This window comes from Lynx rufus, unplaced genomic scaffold (assembly GCF_022079265.1).
Source record: "Lynx rufus isolate CCGP_SWC_20201006 ecotype Redwood Valley unplaced genomic scaffold, mLynRuf1.p SCAF_17, whole genome shotgun sequence".
NCBI classification, from domain to species: Eukaryota; Metazoa; Chordata; class Mammalia; order Carnivora; family Felidae; genus Lynx; species Lynx rufus.
This window is the reverse complement of record NW_025814831.1, coordinates 30,222,827-30,246,069: the sequence shown is the minus strand read 5'-3', so window position 1 is coordinate 30,246,069 and position 23,243 is coordinate 30,222,827. Positions and strand designations below refer to the sequence as shown.

Genomic DNA, 23,243 nt, shown 5'->3' with positions numbered 1-23,243 from the left:
GCAGATGTTTGTGGAAGGAAGGGAGAGAAGTTGGGGTGTTCGTTCCTGGCCACATCGCTCTTCTCTGTGAGGCAGGGACCTATGCTACCAAGTAAGGGCCAGAAGAAAGTGGGAAGAGTGTGAGGACAGTGGCAACACCCTGCGTTGTCGAGAGTGACTCCAACTAGGTTAATTCATACTGTCCCAGCAGAGGATGACAATTTAAGACAAAATAAGACATTTATGATGACTCCACATCCGCAGGGCTACAGACTTTGCTTCACTAGTGCTCCATTCTGACACAGGACTGGAGAGCGTCTGGTGAAAGTAATCCGGGTTATGGGATGACCCAGTGGGGGAGGCAGACTGACTGTCTGAAGCAAGCAAACTGAGGACTTTGTTATAGAATTTGCAAAATGTTTGCATAAGTACTAGACCAGAAGTCCAGACTTTTGGTGCTCTGATGCTAATAAGCATTCCCCGCTCAGAAGTATAAGTTGGAAAATAGAGGCAAATAGATTTCTAGCCTATTCTTTGGCTGCATTCAGCCCTCGAAATGTTTTTCTAATTTTGTTATGGCATTTGAATATGGTTTTAAAGTATATTCAGTAAAAAAAAAAAAGTATTCGGCAAGATGTCATCATTGTCTCCCATGGGTTGGAGGTGGGGGGAGTCACCAGGTGTTGGAAAAGCATGAAACTCAGAGCAGCTGGTCCATGTACCACAGTTTGATCTTTTTAAGACCTCTTACTGTGATTCCCAGTGTTGAAACTTGTGATTCAAGTGCTGGTTTCAGGCTATATAAGATTTGAAAAAGTCACTTGAAATATGGCAATGCGTGTCATTAAGAAGTGTTTTTATTTCATTTTTATTTTTAAAAGTGCATGTGCACACCTGTCCCCTTAACAGCTAGCATACTTCAGGAAGTTAAAACCTTTATACAGCATGTTGAGAAGTCCCACACACTAGCTCTCCTTTAGTTATTTCACAGTTTTCCCTGCTCAGTGCTGGAATTGTGTAGGAGAAAGTGTTCACTGTCAACTGTTCTCTATGAATAGGGATGTGTGTGGATTGAAAGAAAAATTATATGCCCTGGTGTTATCTGGTAAAGAAAAGAAAGAAGAATAACCTAAGAATTTCCATGCCAGCCTCAACTGCCATCTAAAGTAATTGTGAGAATCTGTCATCAGCTCACACAGTGACCCAGGGAACCAGAGGTTGGCAGATTGGCAGGCCAGGTGTTAACTGTGAGGTAGGAGAACTGTAGCCAAAGAAGTGGCTTCAGGAGCATGGGATTTTACCGGTATCTCCTATAAAGGAGGCAGCCTTTATAGGCGAGGCTTGGTGTGTTGGCTCTGGTGAGAACCCATTTTGAGCCATCCTTTTGCCTAGCTCTGAGCATGAAGGAACTATCAAGAAGCAAAAAGGCGCCTTGGGTGGTCAATTAAGTGTCAACTCTTGATATCAGCTCAGGTCATGATGCAGAGCCTGCTTGGGATTCTCTCTCCCTCTCTGTCTGCACCTCCCCTCCTTGCTCACATGCACTCTCTCTCTTAAAACTAAACATTAAAAAAAAAAAGGCAAACAGGGGCACCCGGGTGGCTCAGTTGATTTAAGTGTCTGACTGTGGCTCATGTCATGATCTCACAGTTCGTGTCTTCAGGCCCCGCGTCGGGCTCTGTGCTGACAGCTCCGAGCCTGAAGCCTGTTTCAGATTCTGTGTCTCCCTCTCTCTGCCCCTCCGCTGCTCTCACTCTTGTCTCTCTTTCTCAAAAATAAATAAAACATTAAAAAAATATTTTTGTTTAAAACAAACAGAAAAGTGCATACACACACATATTTGTATGTAAACTTTCTTTTTTTTCTCTTTTAGGAGCAGAAATGCATAAAAACAACAGGCAGAATAGAAGACGTGTGCGAAGGGGCCACCAGCAGAACCCTTGGTTCAGACAACACGGTTCTGACGAGAGGCAAGTGCTGCTGCCCAGTGCCACCCCAGCACGTGCAGCCTGTCCGTGAGCGGGAGTCACAGGGTTCTCATCAAAAGGCAGGGTCTGAGCTGGGGCCCACGTTCCCAGTGCCACTGCTGCAGGTCAGCCTGCCCACCACCGATTGAGTAGTTAGGAGATATGGCCGGACTCTTTTCTTCTGAGAGTGACCATGACCTCTGTACAGAGTATTAGCCAGAGGCTTAGAGGGAGACCTTAACAGATGGAACTCGAGAGCTGTTTTTCTGTTTTGCAGCCTTTTTTTTTCTCTCTCTCCCTTTTTTTCTAGCCAGTGAAAATAGCTTTCTGGAGACCTAATTTCATTTAGCCTAAGTCCTTAGAAAGGCTAAATATATAATATTGTTTATCTAATAAACACAAAAAGGTATAAAGAATAATACAATGAACATCATGTACCCGCTACCTAGTTTAGAAAGTAAAACTTAGTCTGTACTCAAAGTCCCCAGCATAAAACATGTTCCATTCTCAACTTATTTTTCTTATGGCCAGAAGTCCTGTTGGCCTTGAGCTGTGGGGAGTGTCTTATCCTGCTGTAGGTGGGCATCTTGTTCTGGGACTGGACTGTGTTTCTTTCATGCAGAAATCTTTCCACAGCCCCCTCCTCACCAGAGAAAGCCTGCATGCCAATTTCAAAATTCTGCCGTACTTCAGACCTCCTTCTAAACTGGATGGGTGTCTAACTACAGGGTCAGAAGATGCCAGATACCAAGATGCTTCTCTAGAACAGATTGACCTAAACAGTAATAAAAACCACCAAAGTGTTGTGGAAAGAACAAGGGCTTTGGAATCAGAAGGTCTAGGTTTGGCACTCAGCTTTTTCCTATGTGAATTTGGGCAAATTACTTCACTCTGAGTCACCCTTGTACAAGAGAGCTAGTACAAGGTTTGCAATACTGTTATGTAAAGCCTCTGATGGGCTTCCTGCCTCTGAGCAGGCCCTTCATACATGGTGGGCCTCATTAGGTGCAGGATAAAATTGGTGACTCTGAGCCAGAGTCCCAGACTTGACCCATATTGTAGAAAGATCAGGATGGTGCCCAGTGTTTGTATGTTTTGTAAGGAGAGCTATGGATATTTTGGGGGCCCCGGGCCTTCGCACGAGAGTCCAATGTGCAGAGAAATGTGATCTGTGCAAAAAGAGCACTACTCTTCCTGGCAGGTACTGTGGAAACACGCCAGACAGCCACCTTTTGGGCTCTGTATAGACAGAATGGAACAGCATTCCTTGGACTAGAAGTGTAGACGTTTGTCATGATGCTTAATCCTTCTCTTGCTGCTGATGACTCTTGCTCTTGATGCTTAATCCTTCTCTTGCAGCAGCCAGATGAGCTGCCTCAGAAAGGTCCAGGCCATAAAAAGGGAGAGCAAATGATTTTCTCTGAAATGGCATAGTTAGAATTCACAGACAGAAGAGAAAGTTCTTTCATTCCTTCAACCTAGTGATTCAGTTTGTATTCCTTTGAGGGATAGGCAGGAAGTTCTTGATTTTAAAGTGGATTTTGTCAGGATTCTAAAATTAGGTGTTTTGGTATATCGTTATATCCTTCAGCCTGTAATTGCCACAGAAGCTGCTTGTAGTTTTGCAAATCAGGTGTTTAAACCATGGCTCTATCCCAGTATTAACTGAGCAAATCACCTCTGTGCCCTGAACCCCGGTTTCTCCATCTGTAAGCTTGTGTAGCCAGGTAAAATTTAAACCGTTTGTACTGCTGAATCCAATAAAGAATGAAATGCACCTGGCCTTGTAACTGCTGTTGAGCTGACAGATGAGCCCAGCTGGTAACATTCTCATTGGCAAAGATTTCTGTTCCCCTTTTCATTTGGAAATTTTGAAAAGATCTCACAAAATGCTCACATGAGGAGACAAGGAAAGGGAATTACTGTGACCCGTGTCCTGTTAAGGATGAGGAACCAAAACCTTGCCCTGACTTCTGTATATTTGTAGTAGGTAACACTGCTTTCCAGGAAAAGAGAGGTCAGAGCTCCCCAGGTAATCAGAAGAATCAGAGGGTTGAAATGAAGGCCATGGAACTGCCTTGACTGACCCCAGCAGGATCCCACAGTCAGAGAATGGAACTCAAGCTCCTCACTGCAAGTTACTGTGACTGTGTGTCAACAGGTGTAACACAGCGGCACAGCAAAGCCCACAGGATTCTGGCCGTGCCGATGATGACGAGGCCCCATCGACCTCATCTGGCACAGCTGGGAGTTCTTCCGCGCCAGGTGAGGCGTCTGCTGGATGGTAGACCTCCTGTGTCCCTGCCTGTAGAAAAGATGAAACCTCACCCTGCCTCATCATCTGGTTCTAACTGTTTTGGCTGCCCTTCTTAGCCATGTGTGTCTGCACCTGGCATGTGGGTGAACTCCATGTGTGTCAACGACGCCCGTTCCCGGCTTGGAGGAAACTCTGGAGCAAATTAAAACACTGACTAAACATCCTGTGTCAGGAATGGGGATTCTGAGGCAAATGGCTCCGCCAGTGCAGGACCGAAATGGGCATCGGATGGGGAGTGACAATGTTAGCCCACCTCCTGCCCCTCAGAAAAGATAGGCATCTGTAAGGGGTGGTGTGGACAGATCACTGGGTTCCTTCATAGATGGGTCAGTGCAGTGTTTAAGTGGATTTCATTTCTTTTTGACTAAAGATCTGCCAGGGTATTACTTTGACCCGGAAAAGAAGCGCTACTTCCGCTTGCTCCCCGGACATAACAATTGCAACCCCCTCACAAAGGAGAGCATCCGGCACAAGGAGATGGAAAGCAAAAGGCTGCAGCTGCTGGAGGAAGAAGACAAGCAGAAAAAGGTGGGCTCCACACTCGTGATGGCCACATCCATCCACTGCTGATAGGAGGTGCCGAGCAGATGCCTCTGTAACACTTAGCATGGTGCACTTGAGGGAATGTGACATCAACCTTCCACCATAGTAATCTGATGAAGCGAGTAAGAAGGCAAGAAATCTCCCACCCCCCTTTTCTTATCTGCAAAGTTTCATCAGTGATTCTCACATCTTGTCCTTTCTCAGAAGAATCTTGGGAAGTGGCATGAAATGGTTTCAGTAATTGTATATTTTAAATAGAAAACCGAGGGATGTGGTTTGGATATGAGGATTTCCTGCATCCCTTCTGGGGATTACATCCCAGCACATTTCAGTGGTTTATGGGGGCCCCGGGGTCACTAGTAGTCGAACAGAAAGCAGACCTGAGTGACCAGTGCCATTCTTGTGTTCACTAGTGGGGTGGCTTCATCTCCCCAGGCATAAATTGATGGGGAGTCTGGACGTGGGCACCAAACCAAATTCCTAGCTCACACATTCTTTCTTGTGATGGACTTTTCCTCTTGCCAAGAAGAGGAGACCATTAGAACTTTATGCATATGGTTTCTGCCAATTTAGTACGCTTGCTTTTTCATTACATCCTGTGGAACTGAAAACATTCTCCATTATCCCATAACATAAAACTTCATTACTCTTCTCTTCTCTTTTAATTTAGAAAATAGCCAGGATGGGCTTTAATGCATCTTCATTGCTCCAAAAAAGCAAGCTGGGTTTTCTCAATGCCACCAGTTATTGCCGGTAAGACAATGCCTCGTTGTTAAGTTTTCTTCATGAATATTCTTTTCCTATTTCTTATTTCCATGGTCCAAGAAGTCAGTCAGGATGGAGTACATAACCACTCTGTAAGGAGTCTTCACAGTTGGGAGAGGGGGGCTCAGCTCACAGCCTGCCTTCTGCTGCTAAAACCAGCCCTGAGTGAAGCATTCTCCCTGTAGAGCAAGGGAAGTGGCTCATGTAGGAAGCCAAAGAGAGAGAGGGGATCTAGGCAGAGAAACTGAGCAGAAATTTCTCAAGATGTTTCCTCTGTGTTACTTGAAATCATTTTTAGTGTAATAGGAGGCCCTATAGCTTCACTCCCATGAGATTTCTGCTCCCTTCTCCTCTTCCAGCAAGTTGTCACCCAAAATAGAGCATTAAACAGATGTATGTGTTCTAAACTTTATACACTTGTAATGTCTGATATAATTCTAACTAAAACCCTGTGAGCTAGGTTGATATTTCCCCCAGTTTCCAGAAGAGACTGAGGCTTAGAGTTGATTGACTGGCTCAAGGTAAAGCTAGAAAGGGTGGAATTGTCTGACTCCCAACATCTGAGCTCCTAACCCCTACATTCTGCTGTCTCCCTGCTGTGCACGGAACTCTGTTATGAAGAAACAACTTGAGTTTGAGTGCCTTATAGCACTTACCGTGGAACAAGGCCCCCTTCAGGGAAGGCCAGCCATGCAGGAGGTATCCGCCAGGTCGGGTCGGGTATGCCTCTCCAAATTTCCCTCCTGAGAAGGAAAGGAATTAAAGGTCTAGGTAGAAATACCTCTGTTCACCCTAAAACATGCTTTGTTCTTAGTGGGGTTGCGGCCATGATGTGGAGAGAGAAGGGGGTCCATACCTGGTTCTTGCTAGCTGGGTGCTCTTTGGCCTGCTGTTTCTTGCATTTTTCAGGCAAGTTCTTTTTGTCTCAAGAAAGAGTTGTACTAGATGATCCAAGAAGGAGTTGTACGAGATGATCCAAAGACAGATTGGTCTAGTTCATCTTCCTTTGACCCTGTGAATGGGCCACCCATTTCTTGGCCTTAGTTTTCCTAAGAGTTCTACAATTGAGGTTATTTAGAACCCTACTCAACTCCATTGCTGAGAATTACTTCGGAGAAGTGGCTGACTAGGGGAGGCGGTCTCCAGGGTGTGGGCCAGGGCAGAGGCTCTGAGTCTGCTTCACGGGTGTCTCGTTACGACATCCATGCCCTCCCCGTCCCTCTTTCCCTCTGCAGTTTAGCTCATGAGCTGCGAGTGAGCTGCATGCAGAGGAAAAAGGTCCAGATTCAGAGCTCGGATCCCTCCGCTTTGGCAAGCGACCGATTTAACCTCATACTGGTGAGTGGGAGGGAGCGCCCTGCGGGTGCCAGAGGTATAGCTGCTGTCCCCGGACACTGCATGGCTTAACATTGGCTTTCATTGGGGCTAGCCGTGCGGAAGCCAGTGCCACAAAAGCAAGTGGTGTCCTCTTGGTTTTATGGTACTAACCAGTGCCTACTGGCTACCTGCTGGCGGGCGCTAGCTGGCAGGGCAGGCTGTGCCGACCATCGTCACCCCCACTACAGCTCTTGTCATCTAATCTGAGAGCCTCAGCCCACCCCACATTGAGAACTGTCACAATGTAATTTTCCCTTTGGTGTGTTGTCCACAAATTGAAAAGGTACACAGTGGACCGGGGGCTTCTAATCCTTTCTATACTGGGCATAATCTGGTGGTCAGACCTGAAGCACCAGTATCCTTTAGTAGCGACTATGTGTTATTCCCTTGCTTGCTGGCTCTGACCTCAGTGGCAGGGTCCTATAGGGTCTGTGCTTCTGGGCCTGCACGTCCAGCACAGCTCTGTCATGTCCTTTACAGGGAGCAGAGCATCTTCTCTGCTTTAGGTTAGACCTGGGCTGGAAGCCAAGGTTAAGGCCAGAGATTGCTGGAACCCAGGGTTCAGGGAAATGTTGGCAGAGGACTGAGAGTCCACTGCAAACAGAAGGCGATACACCACTGAGTTAGACCAGAAGCTTGAGGCCACAGGAGATCATGGCCTGTCCTGTAAGCCCTGTCCTTCCTGGAGGCCAGGAGAAAGCTGAGAATTCGAGAAGGACACAAAATGGAGAACCTCAGCCTGGTGGTCTGCTGAAAGGACTGGAATATGAAACGACAGTGCTCACCCTTGAGGTCTTGCCCCAGGAGACCTCAACAGGAGAGCCCTTCTGCAAGGGGTATTCCAGGACTTGTGTTCTCTCCTGGCTTTACTCTCCCGTGTGTTTGGGGGCACAGTTTGACCTAAATCGCTAGAAAACTTTCTTGCAGTACTTTCCCCTCAGGAGCTCCTTCCCTGGGGTTCTTCCATAAAACTGGGTGGTGATGCCTGTGCTGTTGAGTATGGCCTGAGCCCCTGGTCCTCCTACTTCATCTCACACAAGGCTGGCACTAGTGCCCAGATCTTCCCAGTCACCCAGGGTTAGACGTGACTGGCTGGCTGTGTGACCAGAGTATTGGGAAGGGAGCTTTGCCACCCAGAGATCAGTTTTTCAGATCTGATTCCAGTCTCTGTCATGATTCTTCAGGAAACTGTGCTTTCCAAGTAAATTTGCAAAGTGAATACAGTTTCACCAACATCCAAACCCATGTATGTGTGTATGTTGTATTTATAAGTATACATAAAACACTTAAATATGTAGGGTTTTGCTTTGAAATAATAACTACATTAAAAAAATTTTTTTAATTTATTTTAACGTTTATTTTTGATAGGGAGACAGAGCGTGAGCAGGGGAGGGGCAGAGACAGAGGGAGACACAGAATCGGAAGCAGGCTCCAAGCTCTGAGCTGTCAGCCCAGAGCCCAACGCGGGGCTCAAACTCACAAACCGCGAGATCATGACCTGAGCCAAAGTCGGACGCTTAACCGACTGAGCCACCCAGGTGCCCCTAAAAAAATTTTTTTAATGTTTACTCATTTTTGAGAGAGAGAGAGTACAAGCAGGGGAGTGGCAAAGAGAGAGGGAGACACAGAATCTGAAGCAATCTCTTGGCTCTGAGTTGTTGGTACAGAGCCCGATGTGGGGCTCGAACCCACAAACTGTGAGATCATGAACTGAGCTAAAGTTGGACACTTAACCAACTGAGCCACCCAGGCCTGGCCCCTTTAATTTTTTTTAACATTTATTTGTTTTTGAGAGAGCAACGAAGTGCAAGGCGGGGAGGAGCAGAGAGAGAGACACAGAATCCAAAGCAGGCTCCAGGCCCCGAGCTGTCAGCAGAGCCCAACGTGGGGCTCAAGCTCAGAACTGTGGGATCATGACCTGAGCCAAAGTTGTACACTTAACCGACCGAGCCACCTGGGCGCCCCTGTAGTATTTTCTATTGTAATTTTTTCCTACAATGCAGTGGGTTTTTGTTTTTTGTTTTTTGTATCTCATTGAGGGGAAAAGTGCCCATGTAATGGGAATCCAGTTTTGTTTCCTCCTTTTACCCCTTCACAGTTATAACTAGCATTTTCCACATCGTTGTATGGCTTTCATGATGGCTGCGTGTCACCATGTGGCTCTTCCGGATGGATGTAGGGACTCTGCCAAACCCAGTTCTGAGTGGAGTCACTGTGCCGACCTCATGCCTCTTGACAGTTCCCCCTCATCACCTTCACCCCCACTCCTGGACTGCGAGATCAGATGCCTGTTAGCTTTGCCCAGTGACAGCTGGACTGAGTAGGTGCAAGTCAGGTTACCTCCATGCTCCCTCGTGGGTGGGAGCACTCACCAAGCGAAAATGCTCAGAGCATGGGATCTAAGACAGATGGCAGGTGGTCTTAGGCAGCTCACCTGGCTCAGCCTGGGAGGTCACCTATGGTCTCCTTTCCCCTCCAGGCCGATACCAACAGTGACCGGCTCTTCACGGTGAATGATGTCAAAGTCGGAGGCTCCAAGTATGGCATCATCAGCCTGCGTGGTCTGAAGACCCCCTCGCTCAAGGTGCATATGCACGAAAACCTCTACTTCACCAACCGGAAGGTATGTTGCCTTTCCCATTAGCCTCGCGACCCCCTTTGCCTTGGATGCAGGGGGCCTGCAGTAGTTGGCCCAATTTAGAGTAGAGGAGAGAACCTTGGGTACCTCATTTTACCAAGAGAAAATGGAGTTTTAGATCTTGATAACCTATACGGGAAGAAAAGGGCTTCAGGAGTTTCTTCTCTTAGAAGAGAAATAACTGTCAATAGTTGGGAGAAGGCATGAAACTTCTTTAGGATTGAGAGGCTTCTTTCACCGCTTATACAGACCTTCCCTCCAGAGGATCGAGGTGACCCGAAGGAGCCTGTGCCAGGCACCGAGTTCCTGGGCAGTGGGCTGTTGTAATCTTTGTGGGTAGTCCTCCAGTGCATCAGTCACTCAGCCAGTCTGTGGCCTACCCAGAAGTTACATAAATAAAAAGAGGTTACATAAATAGAATATACATAAAGATGAGAGGTTACATAAATATAATACAGCACAGCTTGCCGTCTAGGGAGCAACCTTTAAATTGCACTTGGGTGATGGCTGCATGTGTAAAAAGCTGTGTGACATTCTATTCATTTGGGACATGAGCCACAAGATGGATACAGGTTGAAATGGTTTCTGGATGAAATGAAATACAGTATGCCTTTCAGAGTTGGGTTTTGTCCCCTTCTGTTGCCGAGAACCCGTCCCCAAACCAGAAAGTTACTAGATGTCTCACTGTGAGGTCCATGCTGACGACAAAGGACCAAAGCCTGGGGGTTACTTCCTCCCTGTTCCTCTCAAGGCGCTACATGGTGGAGCAGGGAACTTCCCTGTTCTGACGCTTGTTCCAGCGTCTTTAAAAGCAGTGAGACCTGAAGAAAGAAGGCCCATGTCTGTATCCCTACTAGTCATTCCATAGGCAGGCATTGTCTATTTCTCTCCATGAGTTGGCAGTCAAACCAGTCTTTCTGTCTTGCTGTGTGTTTCCTCACCAGGTGAACTCTGTGTGCTGGGCCTCGCTGAATCACTTGGATTCCCACATTCTGTATCTTTTGGCAGACGAAGAGGTTTGGTGGGCAGGGCAGGCCAGGCCCTGATGAGGAGCTGAGTGTCTGTGGGGTTTGTGAGGTGGCGTCCTAGGGGCCAAAGGTCTGCACCATTTTGTGTGCACATCTCACCCTTTAGGAAGGAGCACTGCAGCTAGGTAGAGAACAAAGATTCCCATGGAGCACAGAGAAGTAGTCGAGGTCCCAGGGTGACATTGATGTCACTATGTGCCATCACTGTTAAGATCTGTAAAAGAACTGGGGCGCCTGAGTGGCTCAGTCAGTTGAGCGTCTGACTTCGGCTCAGGTCATGATCTCGTGGTTCGTGAGTTCGAGCCCCACATCGGGCTCTGTGCTGACAGCTCGGAACCTGGAGCCTGCTTCGGATTCTGTGTCTCCCTCTCTCTCTGCCCCTCCCCTGTTCACACTCTGTCTCTCTCTCCTTCAAAAATAAATAAACATTAAAAAGAAAAAAAGATCTGTAAAAGAATAGTAAAGCCTTAGGCAGAAACCCCACATCCTCCTGAGGTGAAGGAGGAGGAACTCAGAGCTGCAGTGGTTTGAGGGTGGGCTGGACCCCTTGTGGGGGAAGGCTGAGGGCGTACATCAGTAAAAGGGATTCCTTTGGTATTGGACATGAGTGTGTGGGCTCTGTGCCTGGGGTCCCTGCCAGACACGGCCTTCTTTAGAGCCCTCTTCTTGTAGCCTCTTCCCTCTCAGAGAGCGATCAGGGTTCTTCTACTAGGAGCACTGGAGCGTAGTTTCAGGCTAGCTAGACCCTTCCCCTGGAGTCCCTGAGGGCTCTTGATGCACAAGACACCTGTCTGTCTCGTGCTTCTGAGAGTAATATTGTTTGAGCCAGAGCCACACATTCATATGTCTTGTCCTTGGTTCATTTCCATAATAAATGAGTTCTTGAAACTATGTGACCACTCATTGTACCTAACACGTATTTCATGAGTTGTCACGAGGCTAATATTAGTTAATGTCTATGAATGCACTTAGCACAGTGCTTGTCACATCATGGGTCCTCAACAAATAATGGTTTCAAAAAATTGGAACCTGTTGGGGTTTTTTAATTTGTTCTATGGCACTCTGTCTCTCTTTTTTTATTTTTATTTGAGAGAGAGAGAGAGTGTGTGAGTGGGGAAGGGACAGAGAGAAAGAGAATCCCAAGTAGGCTCTGTGCTGTTAGTGCAGAGCCAAACGCAGGGCTCAAACTCACAAACCGTGAGATCATGACCTGAGCTGAAATCAAGAGTGAGATGCTTAACTGACCGAGCCACCTAGGCACCCCCACGGCACTGTGTTTTTAAAACATTTTATTTTATTTTAAAACACTCTATTTTAAAAACAGAGATTCAGGTTATACATTTTATATAAGACACAAAATTGTGTGTGTTCTGTAAATTGAAAATTCTATGTGGCTTTCATTTGGTGCGATTCTGTGGAAGGATAAGGCCACCTGTTACTGTGATGTTACAAGAGAACAGAAGAGACCAAGTCTTAAAGGAGAAAAAACAACCTTGCTCTCATTTCTGATCTTAAAACAGGATAACATTTTCCCATGTTTCTCTCCTTAGGCTAAGGAGAGGATAAAAATCCATATAATTGGTTTTAAAGATACGGTCTGTGGTAGCTTCATCAGCTACTTGCCCTCTGGTGATCATTTCAGGTAATCTTCAGGCTTCTGTGCACCCGCTGCTTCTGCTGAGGGTCCTAGAACTCATTTAGACCTGTCCTCTGCATTTTCCCCCCAAAGAACGGTGGGAGGTTCGATCGAAGTTGTACTTAACTGGGCTTTTCAATAACCTGTGGCCTATTAAAGGGTTAAATCTAATACTGACCCCGTTAGTATCCTATAGGGTTTAAGGGTAACCTGGGTCTTAGTCCTAGTAACTGAAAGTGCATCTGGGTAGGGACTCCCTCCCCGCATCCTCACCCTCCAAACCCAGAAGGAAAAGAGGTTTCTTTAGGAAGGGCTAAAGAACCCTGGGCTGCCCAGCTCCAGTGTTATTATTTATGGCTTCAGCACTCTCCATACTGCTGTATTTAACATGAGGCTTACCACCCAAGGCAGCGTGATGTGTACACATCACACATTCAGACGATCAGTAATGTTGCTTGATTGCTTTGCAGGTATTTACATTTTTCACTGAGGTATGTGTTCATTCCTCCAAAATCTGTTGAGTTTATATGCAATCCCTGTGCAAGGTGCTAGAAATAGCAGCGCAGCAGGTGCTCAGTCTGTATAGTGAGTCCGTGGGGCAATTGGGTGCAAGCGGGAGAAAGGGATTAGGGTGGCCTTCCTGGAGGTGATCCCACACAGAAAGGAAGGGACAGAGCTCACAGCAGAAGGAAGAAGCAGAAGGGAGCTTGCACATTGCACAGCAGTAAGTGGTCTGATGTCTGAAGTCTCTGGCAAGGTGGGGCCCTGGCTGCTGGAATGTTCTAGAAGATTGTGGCCATGGAGGTATTTCTTACAAAGTAGTGTGGGCAAGAGACTGGCAATGGTGAGACCTCAGGCAGAGAGCTGCTGCAAGACCGAGGGCAGGGGAGAGGGTGGGATGGATGAGCAGGAGTGGAGGAGAGGCATGCGTCCAAGAGGCTTAGGATCTAGGCCAGGGAATGGAGGTGGAAGAGAAGGTCTGAGGAGGGAACTCCGAGAGGGCAGTTGTGGAGGCCACGAAGGAGCATGTGGTTGGAAAGTGTCGTGTGGCCACAGGCAAGACTGGAAAGTGTTGATGGGAGTGAGAAACAGTTCGCTGGAGACCTTGGGGAGAACACCTGATTGGAAGAGGAGTGTCAGACCTGGGTTTCAGTGAGCTGAAGAGTGACAGGAGGGCAAGGAGGTAGAGAAACACAGACTCCTGTTGAGAGAATTCTGCCTGTGAAGGGAGAGGAGCCAGAGCAGTCGGAAGACAGATGGCCCGGTAGACGTGCGGAGGCAGTTCAAAGGAAAGGAAACCCAAATGGCTGTGATCTGATGGATCAGCACATCCAGTTGTAGCCCAGGAAACTCCAGTTAAAATGAGATGTCACTTTATACCCGTTCAGATGAGCAAAAGTTTTAAAAGTCCGATAGTGCCCGGTTCAGCAGATGGGGGAAACTGCTGGTGTAAGTAAATTGATAAGACCCTTTAAGTTGCAACCCCTTGTGACCCCACAGTTCCACACTGGGTTTAGACACTAGAGCCTGTTTGCAAACTGCAAGTCGTGACCTCTGCCGTTCGTGAGCAGCACTTTTTTTTTTTTTTTTAATGAAACAGACTAGAAAATAATCGGTTCCATATTTAGTAAGAGTAAATATTTTCTAAAACTTCTGTTTCAGTTATTTGCGTGAATGCAGTGCGTGGTAGCATAAAATCAAACTCCTAGAGTGGGTTCAAGAAAACACTGCTTTAAAGCAGCCTCCCACATATGGAGTAGGACACAGGAACACTGGAGGGGATGCTCATTCCAGCAGCAGAGGAAAAAAAAAAAAAAAACAAGTTAAGTACCCATCAGCAGACGAATTGTATATTCATCCACAGTGAAAGTGAAGGAACAGGAGCTACAAGCTTCAATACAGATGAATCTAGAAGACAGCAAGATGGAAAAGTTGTAGAAGATACTCTAAGGAAATAGAGCATGGCCCAGACCTCAGACCAATTTTAGAATGTGATTCTGGGTAGGGGAAGCATTGGACTGGGGAGGGGTCAGAGAGTCTTTTAACTGTGACATATTTTTCCTTTTAAAACATCGGAAACTGGGGTGCCTGGGTGGCTCAGTTGGTTAGGTGTCCCACTTCGGCTCAGGTCACAATCTCACAGTTTATGAGTTCAAGGCCTGTGTCAGGCTCTGCTGACAGCTCAGGCCTGGAACCTGCTTTGGATTCTGTGTCTCCCTCTCTCTTCCTGCTCTTTCTCTCTCTCTCTCTCTCTCTCTCTCTCTCTCTCTCTCTCTCTCTCTCAAGTAAACTTTAAAAAAAAGTTTAAAGAAAAAAAATCTGAAACTAAATCTAGAAAATGTAAGCGTGTTAAATCTGGCTCACGGCGTTACAGTTTCTTGAAGGGTACTAATGCCCATTCTCTTCCCAGAGGAGAGCCTTGTACTTGACTGCCCTTAACAGCTTTCTAGGCTGTGCCTCATGGGAATCGCAGAGACTCCAGGCTGTGCCACCCTGCTCCCAGCATCGCTGTTTGTCAGTAGTCACCCAGGTACCGGGGCCTTTTCCTTTGGATAAGGAGGTGCTCTGAAGGAGGTCTTGGTCCCTGCCTCCTAGGAGCTGCAGTCACAAGAACGGTGTAGACTCCGTGGTGAAGGTTGGGACAGGAGGTGTGGGGACTGCAGAGTGGGTGGGGACAGCCTACAGAAGCACAGTAGGATTCTGTAAACTGGACCCAGGATTGGTACTAGAAGCAGGTGCATCTTTACACACCCCTCCATTGACCCCTTCGTTGGGGTCACCTCAGCCAGAACAGTTGGGAAGAGTATGTAATGAGTGCAAGAGATCAGAGTATTTATTTGGACTTCCTGCACAGACCATGCAGAAAAGCATGGCAGGTGCTGCTAGGGATGTTTGCATTCTGTGTGCCTGAAGGCAGTTGGACTTCTCCTTCCTGGCAGCATTCTGGATATTAAGTTTTCAGTCTTTCAGAGAATTAGAATCAGTTAGACGAGGGTCAGACCTCTAAGAGTGCAGGGCTTCGGGTAGACCTGGCGTGGGTCCCGGCTCTGCCCCTTACCAACTTGAACAGATGGCTTAACTCCGTGAAGAGAACACCTACCGCAGCAGGTTACGTGGAGGGTATGAGGCACACTTAGCCCGCTGCCTGCCGTTTCATCGTACAGCAAGCTTACGTGGCAGGAGCATGTGTCATCCCGTTTTATAGATGAGGAAAGTGAGGCGAAGAGAGGTTCAGAATTTGCCTTACAAAACTAATCTATGGTGTCATAAGTCAGGAGAGTGATTCTCTTTAAGGAAGAGTAGGGAGATGGTAATTGGGAGGGTTATCAAGGTACTGGAATATTTTGCTTTTTAACCTAGATGATGGTATAGCTATACTTACCTTGTGCTAACTCATTAAACTATATACTTGGAATTTGTTATCAATTTTGTTATCACTTTAAAAGCTTATTTTAAAAATGTTTTCCTTGAGATCACACATCTAATAGTGTGATGTGGGATTGAAACCCTCTTGTAAAAACACCACACTGCTTCTCTGACGGCAGTTAGTAGTTCTAATGCTACTACTGGGAAGTCGGGAAAGATGTGCTCATTATCAGAATGACCACTTTTGAGCCAGGTACCCCAGTGGAGTGTCTCTTTCTTGCTACCACAAAACCCAGAATGGGGCCAAGATATAGATCCTTCTGACCAGTCATTCCTGGAGGTTTCCCAGAACTAGTGGTCACTGGCCTGGCAGCATAGAGAGGAGATCTTCGTCCCTCCAGGGCAGCAACCCTTTATAGTCACTGTTCCCATCAACAGGAGAACGGCCCGGCATGCTCTGCAGTTTCCGGATCCCTGGGGCCTGGTCCTGTGCATGGTCCCTGAACATCCAGGCAAATAACTGCTTCAGTACAGGTGAGCCATGACTGACTCCGCAGGTTCCCAGCGTAAAGAATTTCAGACTTCAAATTCCCTGTCCAGGCTGTGAGTGATCCTTGTCTCTCTGTCCCATCCCTAATTTCTGTCAGGCTTGTCTCGGCGAGTCCTAGTGACCAACGTGGTGACAGGACACCGGCAGTCATTTGGGACCAGCAGCGATGTCTTGGCCCAGCAGTTTGCTCTCATGGTTGGTTGGATTGGGAAGGGGGCAGTATAAAGTTTCCCAAGATTGGAAATTTTGCTGGACTGAAAATGGATTCCTGTGTGGTATCTGGTTGTCCCTCTCTTTCAGGGGAAAAAAGGACATCAGAGAGGATTAATGGTTTACTTGGTGATGTATGTGCACTGGAGGAAAGTTGGCTGATTCAGAAAGGCCTGGCTAAACTGGCTTTTGGTTTTGGTTTTGTTTGGGTTTTGGGTTTTTTTTTTTAAGTGCAAAAAGGTGATTTTATTAAAGCACAGGGACAGGACCAACGGCAGGAAGCTGCCTAAACTGGCTTTAAACAACTTCCTATTTAAATGAATTGTTAGTACTTCTTAAGTACTGGGATTAGCCATCAGGACAAGTAATTTTTTTGACATATAAATAAAGTCTCAATTCATAACACTAAATAGCCTCATACCTAGCTTTCAATTTACATGTTTTAAATTTTAACAAAATTCTAGTCATTCCTACTTTTCAGAGACTTCCCCCATTAAAAAATGCCATCTTTGTTTAAAAGCCTGGAGGAGTGTGCAGACTGCCAACCTGCCGTCTTCTGGAAGCACAGAAGTGTTTCTGCACGTTTCATGTTTCTGCAGCCTTCTGCCCTCTGTTTGGGACTCCATGGCTTCCCTGGATGTCTCATCTCTCCTACTCCATACTCCCACCCTTGCTTCTCACAAAGGACCTTCCTTGGTGGAGATAAGGCGCCATCACATGGGCTTCACAGAATGAGGCCTAAGGGTCCAGTGCAGCCAGTGGGGAGGACACTGGAAGACACATGGGGTCCAGTTCTCTTACCCTTTCCTAAGGGTACACTGAGGCTCAAATCCCCACCAAGCCATCAACCCACACCTCTGATCCAGGGGCTGGGAGAGGGGTGCGAGACAGGCTTTCTGTTCTGGAAGGCACACCCCTCCCAGCCTTAGAGGAGGAGGTACCAACCAGTGCCTTTTTCCATAGGCTCCTTTGCTGTTTAATGGCTGTCGTTCTGGGGAGATCTTTGCCATTGATCTGCGTTGTCGAAATCAGGGCAAGGGCTGGAAGGCCACCCGCCTGTTCCACGACTCAGCAGTGACCTCTGTGCAGATCCTCCAAGAAGAGCAAAACCTGATGGCATCTGACATGGCGGGAACGGTAGGGTAGCACTGACTCTTTCCGGCCACTGCAGCCACGGCCCAGAGTTCTGCCAGATGAGGGGCTCTTCAGAAGAGACCCTCATGCAAGACAGTAGCAAGGGAAAGGCAGTCGTGGGCTGTGCAGAGGTGGGAGCCCAGCCCGATCTAGACAGACACAAAACTGGTTTTGATGCTTTTGAAACTTAAAGATTTTCCTAACCTGGAGAGGTGTTTGGACACCACCTTGTCCTCCCTGGCTTCCGCGCCTATGTTCGCTAGTGTGCCTGCCAGACTCTTTCTGATGGCCCCTTGTGCTTTCCACAGATCAAGCTGTGGGACCTGAGAACCACTAAGTGTATAAGGCAATACGAAGGTCACGTGAACGAGTACGCCTACCTGCCCCTGCACGTGCATGAGGAAGAAGGCATCGTGGTAGCAGGTACCTAGGGAGGGGGAGATATTCTGTCCTGTCAAATAAAACGGCAGAGGGGGAAATTACTCCAAATCTGAACTGAATACTTGGGACTGTGGACTCCTGAGGTCAGGGGGACCAGATGGGACGTAGAGTAGGACATGAGTAAGCAGCAGTTAAACATCCACCAGTTGGACAGCCCTTTGTCCCCATGTTAGTGGGACAACATCACCTCAGTAACAGGCAGGTTAGGTGCAATAAAATATAGCAGCTTGGGAGACCTGCGTGTCCACCTGGTCAGCATTCAGTGGGACCCTTAGCCAATCCTGTTGAAAAGCTTGGGCTCCCTGTTCTTTGAGCTCACTTTCTAGCAGAGGATGCTGAGAAAAGAAATTAAGGTCATTGTAACAGCACTGGTTCCTGGTCCCCTTAACACAGTCCATGGGGATCCATGATCTGCAGAACAGGAGCTGAAATGTCTAGCCGCTGCTTTGAAAGGAGCTACAGGTTGATCACAGGTTTTGAGTTTCTGGGCTACAAAATGTTCTGATAGCATGAAAGCTCAGTGGTTTGACAAATTAAATAGTAGGCCCTTGACAGAAGGAATACGTTCTTGGTCTTGACAAGTCCTCACATTTGCAAATATGCCTACAGAATGTACTTGTTCCCCACGCCCAAGAAGCGTCACTTGGTTAGGACTTTCTCAGGCTGATTTACTACTCTCACCGCCAGCAGCAGTTAGCTTCCTGCTTAGGCCTAGTTTCCATAAGTTTTCATCTAAGAAGAACTTCTGTGTTCTGGATAATATAAAAGAGAGAAGCCCCGTTGAGAGGCAGACCTGGGTATGTGGGCTAGCTGCGGTAATCCGTGAACTGCGCGGCCTGAATCCATCCACAGCCGAGGGAGTGCACGGTCTCGGCTGACCACAGGCACAGATGTGAAATCCGGGAAACCCTAAGGTCTGCCCTCCTTTCCTCGGAAGCTCTCCAGTAGTGTAGACCGCGTCTGGCCTGCTGCAGCCAGTGGTTGTTAGGTGCCACATCCCTCACAGCTCTGGGCCCTAAAGACTTACTTACGTGGTCTGACACACTGAGCCATCGAACCAGAAAAAGCACAGGGCACCTGGGTGGCTCAGTCAGTTGAGCCTCTGACTCTTGGTTTTGGCTCAGGTCACGAGCTCACAGTTTTAAGAGCTTGAGCCCCACATCCACGCTGCTGGCAAGGAGCCCGCTTGGGATTCTCTGCCCCCCTCTCTCCACCCCTCCCCTACTCACGCCCTCTCAAAATAAACTTTAAAAAAAGATTTTTTTTTTTTTTTTTGAATGTTTAAAAAAATTTCTTTAAACTAGAAAAAGCTCTGGGGAGTGTCATCACCTGATTTGTCCCCGGGATGCATTAAAGTGAAGAGGTCTTCCTGGTCACTATTTCACAAACAGGAAATCCGTTGCAGTCACCCTCTTGAACAGCCCTTGACAAGAGAAGCAGAGCGCCCACCTGTTAGCCGACATGCCTGGGGCACCATCCAAGGCGTCACCAGCCAACGCATCTGGTCGCTTGGAATACCTGCAACTGGTGGTGCTTCTAGAGCACAGGAAGACCTGGAACTTTGATTTTCGAGAAGTACATGTTATCGGCAGAAATAGTTTCCATTTGCATTTGTGCTTTGGCTCCCGTGGAGTCCTTTTTAGCCTTAGGAATTGCGAGAAGCCATGTCCACATGTATACACGTTCTCCTGTGCATCCTCTCACTAACCTGCTGTGTATCTTCCCTCTTTCTTAGTGGGCCAGGACTGCTACACGAGAATCTGGAGCTTCCATGATGCCTGCCTGCTGAGAACCATACCTTCCCCACACCCCACCTCCAAGTCTGACATCCCCAGTGTGGCCTTCTCGTCTCGGCTCGGGGGCTTCCGGGGAGCCCCAGGGTTGCTCATGGCCGTCCAGCAGGACCTTTACTGTTTCTCCTACAGCTAATTCCACGGGGTGCAACCCAGAGGGATGTGGACTTGACTTACGGGAGTGAGGAGCAGCCATGCCTCTGCCACAATTCCTGTTTCCAGTGAGGGCATTTTAAATGGGTGCTCTGTGTACACAGATCCCATCCATCCGGCTGCTGGGAAGAGGTGCTATGTTTTAAGCGGAGACACTTCAGTAAAGTTATTCCAGTTAAGTTGTGAGCTCAGAGAGCTCAGAAGTCCTTTTCATAAAAGGTACTTGTTTCCTGTTGAATTCCTTAGAATAGCCTGTGCCCCACTCCCCTCTCCTCCGCCCCAGCCCTTTTCAAACAAAAACTCTGCTAAGGGCTGAAGATTGGCAGTAACTGAAGTTTTCTTTTACCAAAAGCCCTTTCAAGAAGGGTATTGAGATTGGGTGAGACTGTTAGTGTAGTCAGTGCCTGGGTCCCAGAAAGGTGTGCGCCTGGAGAAAGCTGGGGAGAAGGGGAAGCGGGGAGTCCTTTCTCTGAGTCTCTCGAGAAAGATTGAAGGCTGGATTGCGGGGGGTGGTCATTAAAAAGCCTTCTCAGACTCATTCAACATCAGTGGCAGATCTTGCATCCCCCTTTTATTACCATTCGTAGGCATTGGGAGGAAAAATGGACCTTTCTAGATGCTAGAGGTTTTAAAGAGGCCCTAGCATGCCTTTGTTGAGGCACCTCCCAGCATGTTAGGTACAACAGTTCCTATTCCCATTATGGTGATTTGAATGGCAGCTTCATGGGCCTCATCTCAAAGAAAACTGGTTTTCATTTTTTGTAATCTAGGAGAGGCAGTTTGTGAGCTGTTTATACAGTTTTCAAGAGCCTGTCTTTCTACCGAACAATAAACCAGAAAGAACGATGCGTAGTGTGTTGCTCTGTCAACGTTTAGAAGATCATGACGCTTGGCCGCTACGGCAGCGAGCCAGCGCGGTAACGTCTACTCAGATCTTAGATGAGGAGTGGAGACCAGCTTCGATGGCTTTGCAAGAGAGCTTTCATTTTTTGTGCCTGCTTGAGGTGCGTGCCTCAAGAAGCTGGCCCCTATGGGCTACAACAGCAGGCTCCCCAGCTCCCCTTCTGCTAGGCTGTGGGGGGCTTGGCTGTGTCCCTCCACCCCAGGCCACAGCCCCTGTTAGAACATAGCTCTGCACGTTCCAGCAGCTTCTACTTGTCTCTTCAGATCTACTAACTGCACCTCACTGTTGCTAGCCCAGGAACTTCAATTAAACTCTTCAGTTACTCCCTTGAGTGTTAGTTACATCTTGTTTCCAAATCTGCCCCCCAAAAAAGATGAGCATATCAGGTTGGTCATCTGACAGATTGAGCTATTTACATGCTATATTTAAAAAAAATATTTTTAGGGGCGCCTGGGTGGCGCAGTCGGTTAAGCGTCCGACTTCAGCCAGGTCACGATCTCGCGGTCCGTGAGTTCGAGCCCCGCGTCAGGCTCTGGGCTGATGGCTCGGAGCCTGGAGCCTGTTTCCGATTCTGTGTCTCCCTCTCTCTCTGCCCCTCCCCCGTTCATGCTCTGTCTCTCTCTGTCCCAAAAATAAATAAAAACGTTGAAAAAAAAATTAAAAAAAAAAAATATTTTTAGTGCCTCATATTTTACAAAGATTTCCCCCATCTTACTTGATCCTTAACAACAACACACAAAGGAGTTACAGCAGTAGTAATAAAAATCATTAGCATCATTTTACAGGTGAAGAGACCTGCGCGCACAGACCTGTTCAGCGGGAACTGGAACTTGGAACTCGAAGACTTGAGACCGTGTTCGGTGCTGCCCACGCACCTGTAGTCACCGACAGTACTTGCGTATCACGGCTAGTGCTGCCGAGAAATCAGGAAGTGGCGTGGCGCACATGGGGGCGTGCAGTGCTAATCATTCATGTTTCATCACCCGGTAAATTTTTCTGGCGCTCACCAATGATAAGCTTACTAATTACCAGCGTTCTGAAGCGTTTAGTTATTTAGACTTTGTCCCTGTATCTCTTCAACCCTGGCATATTGACCTGCACTTAGGTCCCAGGAAATTACATACACAGTTGAAGAGTTCAGGTGGCCACCATCACTGTGGGGTCTCTTGGAGTAACTTTGGTGGTGTGCCCCTGCCCGAGAGCACAACTAAGCATAAATGCTGAGCCATGAACCTAACATGCACTCATACTTTTGTCCCCTCAAGTTCAAAGTTAAACCGGTTCGTTCACTGCAGGATCTGCAGTTTAAAATCCCTGGTCCTGCTCATCTAATGCAGTTTTCCTCACAGTTCTACATTGTTTCTGTGGAGCTGAGAGCCCATGGGTGGCTCTTCAACCCAACTTTGATCTCTCCCCAAACAGTGGAGACAATAGGACCCCTCAGGAGAATACCAGGTGAGTTCTGACACGTATGGCCCCATCCCTTCTAAACTATTTAACACCTGTTTCATAGCCAAAGTTTCTTGTTGGTCAATCATTTTAGATTTCCCTTAGGCTTTTTAAAAGGAAGGGGGTGGTTCTATAAAACCTCTGATTTCAACTCAGCAAGTTGGTTCTTAATCTCTGGTTAGCAGTCAGTGCTAATATATTTGGTCTAGGTTATATGAAAAGAGGTCAGACTTAGCTGAGAAGTATTTTGGTCTCTTTGCTTGTGACATAGTATCCCAGAGAGGAGTACATTACATAGTCTCAGTGAAGCATTTTTCACTTGCAGGTGTCTTGGGGCATTTTGCCCTGTTCCCAGGTGACAACCAAAAGGAGAGAATGAACAGGTGGTGGGGGCGGCAGCACTGAGCTATGACGAACTCCTACCTATGTGGCCTGGCGTTTGCTTGCTTATAGCCTAGCAAACAGAGATGAGCGAACAGTGACCACGAGGGGTGCCTGGGTGGCTCAGTTGGTTGAGTGTCCTCTTGATTTTGGCTCAGGTCATGATCCCAGGGTGGTAGGACAGCCCCAGGCCGGACTCTGTGCGCTGCAGAGCCTGCTTAAGATGCTCTCTTTCTCAAATACAGATATATTTTTTAATGCCATGAGGTAAATACCTGCTTCACATCCCATCTCGCTGTGCAGCCACCTTTGAATTCAGCTGGCCCAACGTGTTCTGGAGAGCACAGACAGCCTGCTTGCACAGACAGCCTGCTTGGTGTCCCCCTAGGAAGGTCCCCAGAAGTGGTCTTTGAGACCAAGTTAGCCACACTTAGTGGTCAGCCCTTGATCTGTCCTGGTCTGAATCTTCCACAATAAGCCATCTCTGAAGAAAATGGCAGGCTGAATTTCGCCTCCCCCTCCTTTGGTGTATGGTGCCGTGTCTGCCTCTCCAGGCTGCCCACCGCATGGCCCCTGCTGCGGGAGTGACCTTCCTAGGTCCCTGCATTCAGG

General features: G+C 47.6%; 1 protein-coding gene across 1 annotated transcript in view; it reads left to right on the top strand.

The window, feature by feature from the left end:
- Window positions 1-20,743, top strand: part of DCAF4 (DDB1 and CUL4 associated factor 4) — a 31,899-nt gene extending 11,156 nt beyond the window's left edge. Inside the window, exons 2-14 of the mRNA XM_047079405.1 lie at window positions 1,853-1,949; window positions 4,108-4,211; window positions 4,634-4,791; window positions 5,477-5,559; window positions 6,807-6,909; window positions 9,428-9,571; window positions 10,531-10,580; window positions 14,701-14,780; window positions 16,055-16,150; window positions 16,264-16,361; window positions 17,340-17,513; window positions 17,819-17,933; window positions 19,687-20,743. Coding sequence (XP_046935361.1) covers window positions 1,861-1,949; window positions 4,108-4,211; window positions 4,634-4,791; window positions 5,477-5,559; window positions 6,807-6,909; window positions 9,428-9,571; window positions 10,531-10,580; window positions 14,701-14,780; window positions 16,055-16,150; window positions 16,264-16,361; window positions 17,340-17,513; window positions 17,819-17,933; window positions 19,687-19,880 — 1,488 coding nt within the window. The 5' untranslated portion in view covers window positions 1,853-1,860 and the 3' untranslated portion in view covers window positions 19,881-20,743. The remainder of the gene's footprint in view (window positions 1-1,852; window positions 1,950-4,107; window positions 4,212-4,633; window positions 4,792-5,476; window positions 5,560-6,806; window positions 6,910-9,427; window positions 9,572-10,530; window positions 10,581-14,700; window positions 14,781-16,054; window positions 16,151-16,263; window positions 16,362-17,339; window positions 17,514-17,818; window positions 17,934-19,686) is intronic.
- The last annotated feature ends 2,500 nt before the right edge of the window (window positions 20,744-23,243 follow it).